Genomic DNA, 12,550 nt, shown 5'->3' with positions numbered 1-12,550 from the left:
GTGTACTTAGATGCTACCCATCATTGCCCATTATGGAGATGTGTTGGTGAAAAATTTGATTCAGGAAGCAGAGAAAGGCAAGCCTGTCAATTTGAACAAGTAAGTAAGAATGTATTTGTGGGGTTCTGGGCTCTTTCAGTACATGGCATGGAGTTGAAATTTCCCTTTGGGAATCCCTAGAGTGAACATACGAAAGAGCGTATGTTGTGTTCCAGCTCCAGTGATTCCACCAGAAAGGATAACATACAACACAAAGGAAGTTGGGGACAGACTGGGTTTTCTTGGAATAGAGCACATAATACAGTTACCAGCTTGGCTGTCACTTTGGCTATTTGAGAGGCAAAATTCATGTGTAGATAGAAGGAATATGACTCTATGGAGGTTTTTTGTTTGTTTTTGTTTTGTTTTGTTGTGTTTTGTTTAAGATGGTATGGAATTGGGACTGCGAACTAAGGGAAGAATTTGGTATAAATCGGGAAGCAGGGTCTATGCCAGGAGAGTCCTAGAGTGTGTGTGTGTGTGTAGGAAGAACCAAAATGCCTTCATGGAATTGCTGATTATATTAGAAAAATGCTAAATGCTGAAGTATATCTTTTACTTCAAATTTCTTAAATATGTGGAGAGAGAAGGCCCAGAAAAGCCTTTGGGGATAGCAACAGAATAATTTGTTAGCTAAACTTGGATATTTATTTATATTATGTATATTCATTTGGTGTGATGAAAGAACTAGAACGAGATATATTCTGTGTCCTGATCCTAAATATCTGCAACAACTAGGGATTAGCCAAGCTTAAGCCAAGAGCTAGGGATTCAATCTAGTCTCACCTGGGGGTGGAATGACGCAAGTGCCTGACTTAATACATGGTATCTCCAAGAATGTGCATTCGCTGGAATTTATTAGTGGAGCTGCTATTTGGACAGAGGACTAACATATGGAATATGGCATCAAAATTAGCATCATTTGAAATTTTTGAAAATTTTGCTCTCCCAGTCAGAATGTACTAACTTTGAATTATTCAGGTATCTGCTTTGTAAACCACGAATTCCTGGAGAAGCAGATAGCATTTCACACAGTTATGTATGCATTCTTCTTGTTAATAAGTTTAATGTAGAGTTATTATATTTAACCACAGTCATCCTTGGATATACCTTTTAAAGGGAATTCTACCCTCAGGGCCACCTCAGATTCTGGAGATGGAAAAGAGGGTGTATTTCAGAGCTTTGTCAATGAATGAAGGGAAGGATTGATTGTTCTGTAATTCAGATCAGAGTGTTGATATTTAGTAATGTGTTAGGAAAAAATCATCTTTGCAGACAGTTTCTAAGGTGAGGGAAGACCTGGATGAGCGCCATCTTCATGAGTTCCAGGGAAGAGTGAATTATTCCAGCTATCCTGCTAAAGCTTAGGTCTTACATCTAAATACAGAACAGAGTTCTGTAACCTGTGTGATTATGGTCTTTAACTCTGCTTGAGCTTAGATGCATCTCTAATTTTACTAGAGTCCCTGCTACCCAGGGCAAAGACAACTGTATCTTCCACCCTTGATATGTTTGAATGTGAATGACAGTAGTAATGATCATTCTGATGATCTAGGTGGTAGTTCTATTTTTTAAAATAAAATGTTTATCTCAATGAGACAGAGAGAGAGAGGTAGAGAGGGAGCTATCTTCCATTTGCTGGTTCACCAGACTAGGTTGTTTGAACGCATGCATGTCCTGCATGTGTGATAGGGAACCAAGCTCTTAAACACCATCTTTTGCATTCCGGGTTGTGTTAGCATGAAGGTAGATCAGAAGTGTGGTCGGCTGGATTTGAAACAGAATTCTGACTGTGCTTACTAAACCTCAGCCACTGAGCCTCAATGTGTGCCTGCAGATGTGGTCCAGGAATTGTTTGGCTCTCTACTGTTTTGCTTGACATGTGCTTTCTCAGCACTTCCTGCTACATGTGTGGCTCAAGAATGGCAAGTAGGTGCTGGTTTTAATTGTCATTGTATCTCTCTCCACAGAATCTTTGAGGCATACAGCATGGATGTGATCACTGCAACATCGTTTGGAGTGAACATTGATTCCCTTAGAAACCCACATGATCCTTTCTTAAAAAATCTCAGGAGGCTATTAAATCTTAATTTCTTTAGTCCTTTACTTTTCTCAGTCAGTAAGTATTGCACCATTTCTTCGTCTTTTTAAAATGTCTTGAGAAGTAATTCAGAAGCAACAATGTACCCGTTTTAAATGTACAGTTGTCATCACTGTTGCCAATTCCAGAATATTTTTGTCACTCCAGCAATTCTGTTCCTTCCCTCATCACTCATTGCTCCTGTACCACTAATATTTTATCTCCAGATAGTGACTATTTGTTAAATTGTGTTCAAATGGAATTGTGTAATACATGTTCCCTTGTGATTGGCTTATTTCAATCATTGTTAAGTTCTCAATGATTTTCTATGTTGATGTGTGTGTGTGTGTCATAACATCATTTCTATGTAGCAGCAAGTAACATTATTCCATTATGTAACTTTTCATTTTTTTTTAATCAATGGATTCATTAGTTGTTGGGCATTTGAATTTTTATTACTTTGGCTTGAAAACTGTGTTCATTCTTTAAAAATTTATGTTAAATTCATGATTTTATATCCATTTCAATCTGTTGAATGTAAGTTCAGTGGTAGAATTTGTGGCAATAATTCTATTTAGCTATTTCAGTAACTTTCAAGGATTTTCCATAAAACCTGTATAATTTTGCTTTCTCACCTAGAGTATGTAAGGTTCCAACTTTTTCTCTTCCTTGCCAGTGCTTGACTCTTCCATCATTTTCATCATATAGCCTCTCTAGTGAATAGAATTCTTAACCCATTTTGGTTTAAATGTTCATCCTCAAATTGATAATCACATTAACCAACATTTACCATTTTTAAGCCTTCTCTCAATAATTGTCTACTCAATTTCCAGTGTCATAATACTTGAATTATTTTTTCTGTGTTTTTGAGTTGCAAGAAATCTTTATATTTTAGATAAATCTCCTGACAGATAAATTGCTTGTAATATTTCTCCTGATTTTTATATTTTACCACTCTTGACAGTTTCTGTGTAAGTGTGAATCATTTTTGTTTTTTCCAGTTTTATTAATTTCTCAATATTATCTTATAATACAATTCCATAGACCCTTGAATTTCTTTTACCCTTCTTCAAATCCTCATTCCTCTGATTTCCCCTATATTATTGCAATAGTATGTTGATTAATAAGCAATCATATGTCACTCATTGTGCTATTTAGACATACCTTGATCCTGCAGGTATAGAAATGGCAAAGGGTGCAGCATCCTACTTTTTCCTGTTCTGTGGGTATCTTTTAGCTGTATAGATAGTAGCTGGGTAAGTGCAAATGATTAACTTTTGGTGATGTAAAATTTATGTGTTTCCATTTATTGTTTGTGATTTGGGTATCAATTCTAGAAATCCATTTCCAAGTCTGAAACCATGAACTCAACCCTTATGGCTTTTATGCTAGAATTGTATAGTTTTATATCTGCTGTTGATGCATTTAAGGTTTTAAAGATCTATTTTCATTGATTTGAATGACAGAGTTACAGAGACAGCGAGTGAGGTTGGGTGTAGAGGTGAGAACGAGGGATTGAGAAATTTTCATCTCTGATATGGCTTATTTCCTAAATTGCCTCAAGTACTGGGGGCAGGGCAAAGCCAAATCCAGGAGTAGGAGCTCCATGAATGTCTTTAAATGGTGCATGGGCCTGAGAACTTGTGCCATTTTCTGCTGCATTTCCAAGGTTTAAGCAGGACTTGAACCAGAACCCATATGAAATGCCTCTGCTGCAGAAAATGACTTAGTTTCTCACAGCATAGTGCCAGTCCTTGAAGTTAGCTTTGTACAGAATAATAAATAAGGGCCTGACTCTTTTCTTTTGGTCTGTCACTATCCAATTGTACCAACACTAAATGTTGAACTGAATAGCCCCATCTCTTATATGGAAATAAATCATTCACGCTATTCACTGGAAAAATGGAAATAATGTTTACTTCTGGACTCAACTTCCGTTACTTTGATCTCTGTCTATACAGAAGGCCATGCCCCATTTGCTGTGTTCTTTTTAGCTTTCAGTATGTTGAAACTGGGAGTTATGAGAGAGTGATTTTTCGTCTGCTGATTCCTTCCTCTAATAGCCGTAACATTTGGAGTTGAGCTAATCTGAAGCCAGTAGTCAACATCCTTTTCTGGCTGTTGCAGAGATTCATTTATTTATTCGAAAGTCAGATTTACAGAGAGGAGGAGAGACAGAAAGTAAGATTGTACATGCACTGGTTGACTACCCAAGCGGGCATAACAGCAGGAGCTGAGTCTATCCAAAGCCAGAAGCCAGGAGCTTCTTCTCTGGATTTCCATGCAGGTACAGGATCCCAAGGCATTGGGCCACCTCTACCGCCTTCCCAGGCCACAAGCAAGAATGGGTAGAGGAGTAGCAAGAATACAAACTGGTTCCCATAAGGGATCCTGGCTTATGGAAGGCAAGAATGTTAGACACTAGGCTACTCTGCCAGACCCTGATTGAGTCATTTAATCTGCAGACAGATTATTGGTCAGGTTGCCACTGCACAGGCCTTGATATCTAATGTTATTATCAGAGTAATATTAGTATCATAGTATGAATCTGAAAGTTTATATTCTTCAAAGTATTTTTTAATTAATTAATTGTATTAGTTTTTGATGCAGTTCCATTGTTTCTGGGATTTCCCCTCCCACCTCATAAATCACCTTCCCTTAATTAGTATCACTTTTAGTATTACAATAGTATATTCCATCATAAACAGTCCATCATTCTGTTTTTAAGTGTATCCTGACATTGTAGGTATGGACAATGGCAGAGAGCCATCATCCTATTGTTAAGATATATTTAACAGTTTCATTGGAAGACCATTTGTAAGTTGAAAGTGGAGTTGCATGCTGCATTTGTATCTTCACTCCTGTGCATGAAAGAATGTATGACATAGTCATTAAATATGCCCATAATGAAAAGTCATAGAAAAATCAAGAACAGGAGAAATAGAGATTATTTACTCCATGAAGTTAAATAACATTCTACTGAATGACCAATGTGAAACTGAAGAAATGAAAAAGGAAATAAAAACTTTCTTGAAGAAGCTATGCTACTGTGTGGTCTATGTGTAACTAAATAAATCTGTAGGAAAAAAAATAAAAAATATCACAACTCATTATATGTGGCCAAAACAAAGGACATTTATATCATGAGATGCTTACAAAGCAATCAAAATCTCAAATAAATGACCCGATAATGCATCACTTTTTTTCTTTTTTTATTTTCTTAAATTTAGTCATTAATTACATTGTGTTCTAATTTCATAGGAACTGAGATTCTCCCCACACCTCCCCACATCCTCCCCACTTAGTGGGTTCCTCCACCTTGTTGCATCACCACAGTTCGAGTTCAGTTGAGTTTCCCTCTTTCTAAGCATATGCTAAACATAGAGTCCAACATCTTATAGTCCAGGCAAGTCCAACTGCTTCTTGGGGAGACCCTCTATGGTCTGATGGCAGAGCCAGCAGAGTATCATCCCAGTCAAATAAAAGCACTAACATACCATCAGCAACAATTGACATCATTATGGAATTAATTGACATAGAATTGAGCAAACAATATGTTAAAAATAAATGTGATTTCTTAACCACATTCTGTGACCACCCCATTCACATTTCAATTATAGTTTATATACGATATATGACATAACATCCATAACATAACATGTTATGCATAACATCATATCCTCTTAAATTAAGGCAAACATGTGGTATCTAACCTTTTGGGATTGGCTCATTTCCCTTAGCATTATGGTTTCCAGTTTGGCCCATTTGGCCACAAAGAAGTGCATTTTGTTTTTTTTAAGAGCTGAGTAGTATTCCATGGAGTAGATGAGCCATAGCTTTCTTATCCAATCCTCTGCTGATGGGCATTTTGGCTGTTTCCATGTTTTTGCAATTACTGATTGTGCTGCTATGAACATAGGAGTGCATGTTGGTTTCTCGTAAAACAGACATTGTGGATATATTCCTAGGAGTGCTGTTGCTGGATCATGTGGTATGTCGATTTTGAGTTGTTCGAATATTCTTCATAGTGTTTTCCATAGAGGTTGTACCAATCTGCAGCCCCACCAGCAGTGGAGTAGGGTTCCCTTTTCCCCACAACCTTGCCAACAAGTGTTATTGGTGCTTTAATTCATGTGGGCCAGTCTTATTGGCATCAGGTGGTACCTCATTGATGTTTTAATTTGTATTTCCCTTATTGCCAGGGAACTTGAGCATTTTTTCATATGTTTATTTGCCATGTGGATTTGTTCCTTTGTGAAGTGTCTGCCCATTTCCCGTGCCCATTTCTTGAGTGGCTAGTTTGTTTTGGTGTTTTGGTTATTTTGTAGTTTTTTGTATATTCTGGAGATTAACCCTCTAAAACCTACGTAGTGGGCGAAGATCTCCCATTCTGTGGGTTGCTTTTTTACTTTGTTCATTGTTTTCTTTGCTGTACAGAAGCTTCTTAGTTTGATGAGATCCCATTTGTTTGTTTTGTCCTTGATTTGTATTGCTTTTGGTGTTCTTTTTTATTTATTTATTATTTTTAATTCATTAATTACATTGTATTATGTGACACAGTTTCATAGGTACTGGGATTTTCCCCAACCCTCCCCAAACACTCTCACCATGGTGGATTCCTCAACCTTGTTGCATAACCACAGTTCAAATTCAGTTCAGATTCCCCAATTGCAAGCTTATACCACACATAGAGTCCAGCAACTTATTGTCCAGTCAAGTGCAACGACTTCTTAGTATACCTTCTCTGGTTTGAAGACTGAGCCAACAGAGTATCATCCCAATCAATTAAAAGCTCCAACATATCATCAGCAAAAATTTACATCATTATAGAATTAATTGACATAGTAATGAGTAATCAATATATTAAAAGTAAATTCGAGTTCTTAACCACATTCTGAGATCACCTCATTGACATTTCAAATTTAGTTTATACACAACATATAACATACATAACATAACATGTTATACATAACATCATATTGTCTCAAATTAAGGCAAACATGTGGTATTTAACCTTTTGGGATTGGCTCATTTCCCTTAGCATTATGGTTTCCAGTTTGGCCCATTTGGCCACAAAGAACTGCATTTTGGTTTTTTTAAGAGCTGAGTAGTATTCCATGCAGTAGATGAGCCATAGCTTTCTTATCCAATCCTCTGCTGATGGGCATTTTGGTTGCTTCCATGTTTTTGCAATTACTGATTGTGCTGCTATGAACATAGGAGTGCATGTTGGTTTCTCATAAAACAATTGTTCTGGATATATTCCAAGGAGTGCTATTACTGGATCATACGGTATGTTGATTTTGAGTTGTTCGAATGTTCTACATACTGATTGCCATAGAGTCTGTACCGAACTGCAGCCCCACCAGCAGTGGAGTAGGGTTCCCTTTTCCCCGCCACCTCACCAACAAGTGTTGTTGGTGCTTTTATTCATGTGGGCCGGTCTTATTGGCATTACGTGGTACCTCATTGATGTTTTAATTTGTATTTCCCTTATTGCCAGGGAACTTGAGCATTTTTTCATATGTTTATTTGCCATTTGGGTTTGTTCCTTTGTGAAGTGTCTGCCCATTTCCCGTGCCCATTTCTTGAGTGGCTTGTTTGTTTTGGTGTTTTGGCTGTTTCGTAGTTCTTTCTATATTCTGGAGATTAACCCTCTGTCACCTATGTCGTGCGCAAAGATCTTCTCCCATTCTGTTGGCTCCTTTTTTACTTTATTGATTGTTTCCTTTGCTGTACAGAAGCTTCTTAGTTTGATGAGGTCCCATTTGTTTATTCTGGTCTTGATTTCTATTGCTTTTGGAGTCCTTTTCAGGAAGTCGGGACCTACCCCTAGATCTTGCAGAGTATTTCCTACATTTTCTTCCAAATGTTTGAAGATTTCTGGATGCAGGTTTAGATCTTTTATCCATTTAGATTTGATCTTAGTGTATGGTGAGAGATGTGGGTCTTTTTATTTCTGCAGGCTATCAACCAGTTGTCCCAACAGCATTTATTGAACAGACCTTCCCTTTTCCCTGGATTGTCGTTTGTCCTTTTGTGAAAGATTATTTGGCTGTATCTGTGTGGGTTCCCATCTGTTGATTCTTTTCTGCTCCATTGATGTTCTTCTCTATCTTTGTGCCAGTATCAGGCTGTTTTGATAACCACTGCTCTATAGTATGTCCAGAGGTCTGGAACTGTGATTCCCCCTGCTAACTTCATGTTCTTCAGGATGGTTCTGGCTATTTGTGGTTTTTTGTGTTTCCAGATGAACCTTTGGATCATTGTTTCCAGTTCCATGAAGAATGTTTTTGGCAATTTGATTGGAATTGCGTAGAATGTATATATTGCTTTTGGCAGTATAGACATTTTAATGATATTGATTTTACCTATCCAGGAGCATGGGATGCTACTCCATCTTTTGAGGTCTTGTTCAATTTCTTTTTAAAGTAGTTTGTAGTTTTCCTCAAATAGGTCTCCTACATTTTTGCTTAGATTAATTTGTAGATACTTCATACTTTTCTCTGTTATTTTGAATGGTATCTTGCTGGTTAGATCTTTTTCCATCTTGGGACTGTTTGTATATACTTTGGCTGTTGATGTTTGTTCATTAATTTTGTACCCTACCACTCTACCAAACTCTCGCATAAGTTCTAGCAGGTTCTGTATTGAACCTCTTGGCTCTTTTATATAAAGTATCATGTCACTTGCATTTAGTGAAAGCTTGACTTCTTTGTTTCCCATTTGGATTCCTCTGATTTCCTTGTCTTGTCTTACGGCCTCAGCGAGTACCTCTAGGACTATGTTGAATAGCAGTGGAGAAAGCGGACATTCCTGTCGTGTTCCAGATCTCAGTGGGAAGGGCTCCAGTTTTTCTCCATTCCATATGCTGCTGGCATTGGGTTTTTCATATATTGCTTTGATTATGCTGTGGATTGTTCCTTCTATGCATACCTTAGTTTGGGTTTTTAGCGAGAAGTGGTGTTGGATTTTGTTGAAAGTTTTTTCTGCATCTATTGATACTATTATCTGATTCTCGTTTTTCAGTTTTTGGATGTGGTATATCACATCTGTGGATTTCCGTATGTTGAATCATCCTGTATTCCAGGGATGAATCATACTTGGTCCGGATGAATGAGCTGTCTGATGATCTTTTGAATTCTATTGGCCAGGATTTTTTATGAGTATCTTAGCATCAATGTTCATCAGAGAGATAGGTCTGTAGTTTTTTTTTTTCACTGTTGGCTCTCTATCTGGTGTTGAGATTAAGGTAATGTTGGTTTCATAGAATGAGTTTGGAAGGGTTGCTTCCTTTTCTATTGTTTTGAAGAGTTTGTAGAGGATTGGGGTTAACTCTGTTCATAATTATTTGTAAAATTCTGAACTGAAGCCATCTGGTCCTGGGCTTTTCTTTGTTGGGAGTTCTTTAATCACTGATTCAATTTCTGCTTCCGTTATGGGGTTGTTCAGTTCCTTTGTTGCCTCTGGGCCAAATTTTGCAGGTGATGTGAGGCTAAGAACTTTTCCATTTCTTGTTGGTCTTCTGATTTGTTGGAGTACAGTGCTTTGTAGTAATTTCTAATTATGTTCTTAATGGTTGCCGTGTCTGTTGTTATGTGGCCTTTTTCATCTTTGATGCTGTTAATTCTTGCTTTCTCTTGTTTTTTTCTTTGTCAGTTGGGCCAGTGGGGTGAATATTTTGTTTATCTTTTCAAAAACCCAGCTTTTTGATTCATTGATTTTGTGTATAGCTTTTTTTATTTCTATCTGGTTGATTTCCTCCCTTGTTTTGATGATTTCTTGTTTCCTGTTGTGTCGGGGGCTCTTCTGCTGTTGTTTTTCAAATTCCTGGAGGTGTGTGTTTGGTTCTTGTATTTGGCACCTCTCTTCGGTATTGACATGAGCTCCAATTGCCATGAGTTTGCCCCATAGCAGGGGCTTTGGCCGGCCCCACAAGTTTTGGAATGTTGTGTCAGAGTTTTTATTGGTTTCCATAAATTTTTTAATTTCATCTTTGATTTCTTCTCTGACCCATTGTTAGTTAAATAGCATATTATTCAGCCTCCAAGGTTTTCTGTATTTCCTGGGGTATTTTGAATTGTTGATTTCCAGATTCAATCCATGATGGCCTGAGAAGGTACATGGTAAAATTCCTATCTTGTTTACGTTATTTAGATTTGCTTTGTGTCCTATCATGTGGTCGATCCTGGAGAAGGTGCCATGTTCTGCTGAAAAAAAATGTATAATCTGTGGCCTTATGATAAAAAGATCTATAAATGTCTACCAAGTCCAGTTGTTCTATTGTTTGTGTGAGCTCTGTTGTTTCGTTGTTGAGTTTTTGTTTTGTTGATCTGTCTATTGTTGTTAGCGGGGTGTTAAGATCACCCACTACTATTGTGTGCATATCTATGTCTCCCCTTAAGTCTGTAAGTAATTGCTTCACATGGCTAGGTGCGTTGGGATTTGGTGCACATATGTTCACGATGGTAATTGCTTCCTGATGGATCAATCCTTTTACCAATATATAATGTCCTTCTCTGTCCTTTTTGATGTTTGTCACATCAAAGTCTATATCATCTGAAATTAGAACAGCTTCCCCAGCCTTTTTTTTTCATCCACATGGAGTGAAATATCTTTTTCCATCCCTTCACTTTCAGATTCTTAGAGGCTTTTCTGGTTAGATGTGTCTCTTGTAGGCAACAGATAGTTGGGTGCTGTTTGGTGATCCATTCCGTTAATCTGTGCCTTTTGATTGGTGAGTTTAGGCCATTTGTGTTAAGAGTTAATATTGAGATGTTGCGGTTTTGCCCTGCCATACATATGTGTTTTTGTGGGTGTTGGTTTCTGTTTGATTGCCCCTCCTTGTGTGGACTTTAGTGGGGAAACCTTCCTGTTTTCCATCTTTGCTTATGATTTGCCCCATTTTTTTTCTGGATTTAGCACATTTCTAAGGAGATTTTGTGGAGCTGGTTTTGTGCTGGCATATTCTTCGAGTTTCTCTTTGCTATGGACGTATCTGATTTTGTTCTCAAATATAAATGAGATCTTTGCTGGGTACATTATTCTTGGTTGACAGTTGTTGTGATTCAGGATTGTGAAGATCTTTGTCCATTCTCTCCTTGCTTATAGGGTCTCTTCAGAGAAGTCAGCAGTGATTCTGATTAATTTTCCCCTCTATGTGATCTTTTCTTTGCTTTGTACTTGTTTCAGGGTTCTGTCTTTGTCTTTGTTGGAGTGAAACTTGAGCACCATATGTCTGGGTGAGGATCTGTTTGGATCATATCTATTGGGAGTTCTCTGCCCATCCTGGGTTCATGTTCCAAGTGTTTTGGAAGTTTTCCTGTATAATTTCGTTGAGCACCGTTTGCATTCTTGATTCTCTTTCTGCTCCTTTGGAAAGTCTTCTAACTCTGATATTCAATTTTCTTAGGTTGTCTTTCATCTCCTGTATGGTCTTATTGGTTTTGTTCAGGCTTGTTTCTAGCTGTTTAATGAGCTGGGTACTTTCATTTTTTGTGTCTTCAGTTTCAGAGATCCTCTCTTCTGCTGCATTTATTCTGTTAGTTAGGCTCTCAAGTTTGTGCTCTAAGTCAAGGATTTGTTTTTGACTTGCTGCATTTTTGTAACTATGTGGTTCTTGAATTCCTTGAAGTCTTCCCAGTTCTTCTCATTGTATCTGACAGCTTTTAACATTATTTTTTAAAATTTCTTGTCTGGTAGAGCTTCCATGTCTTCATCTCGCTCTCCAAAATAGATATTGGCTTTTGATCTTTGTTTGGTGGGGTACTGGCTCTCTCGTCCAAATCATTGCTTTTTCCTAAGTTCCTTCTCATTACGTTATTGTTTCTTTTTGATTTCGGGGATGTATTCTCTGATTTGTTTATCTACAGCTTCTGGTCTCTGTGTAGTAGTTTGGAGTAGGTGTGAGTTCGCTGCTTCCTTTTGGTTTACTTTCAGAGGAGAATTCCTTTGAGTTCTATTGGAGACGTTTGGTGAGGGGGGATAGCTATATCAACCCCTGAATGTCTATAACCCTCTGTAGCTTGGTTTCTCTAAGGTCTGTTGGTTAGACGTCCTGTGTGCGTCTTCAGGGGTAGAGCTTAGTAGCAGCACTTTGTAGCTTCAGGGCCCCTGGTCTCTAGTTCTGTGGTAGATTTGGAAGACCCCTAGCGTCCCTCAGGCCTGTGAGGGAGTATGTGTCAGGCTGTCAGGGGCTCTAGCTATGTATATCTGAGCCAGTGTTTCAGAGCCTGCAGTTGTGGAGCTGCCCAACCCTGTCCTGATGTGAAACTCAGATGCTGGTGTGCTGAGGGGTTTGCCCAGAGGGATTCCTCAGAGGAAATGAAGCTGCACTTCCTGCTGCTGTTGCCTGCCTGTGCAGGCCACAGGCATTCAGCAGTGAGAAGCTGTGTTGGTCTCCGGGGCCATGGGCGTTCAGCAGTGAAAAGC

General features: G+C 38.2%; 1 protein-coding gene across 1 annotated transcript in view; it reads left to right on the top strand.

Annotated features, from left to right (window-relative positions):
- LOC131483194 (cytochrome P450 3A6-like) overlaps window positions 1–12,550 on the top strand; it is a 64,457-nt gene that overhangs the window by 24,543 nt on the left and 27,364 nt on the right. The window contains exons 6-7 of the mRNA XM_058680549.1: window positions 11–99; window positions 2,010–2,158. Coding sequence (XP_058536532.1) covers window positions 11–99; window positions 2,010–2,158 — 238 coding nt within the window. The remainder of the gene's footprint in view (window positions 1–10; window positions 100–2,009; window positions 2,159–12,550) is intronic.

This window comes from Ochotona princeps, chromosome 24, assembly GCF_030435755.1.
Source record: "Ochotona princeps isolate mOchPri1 chromosome 24, mOchPri1.hap1, whole genome shotgun sequence".
NCBI lineage: Eukaryota > Metazoa > Chordata > Mammalia > Lagomorpha > Ochotonidae > Ochotona > Ochotona princeps.
Note: the sequence above shows the minus strand (reverse complement) of the source record. Positions and strands in the feature narration are given on the sequence as shown.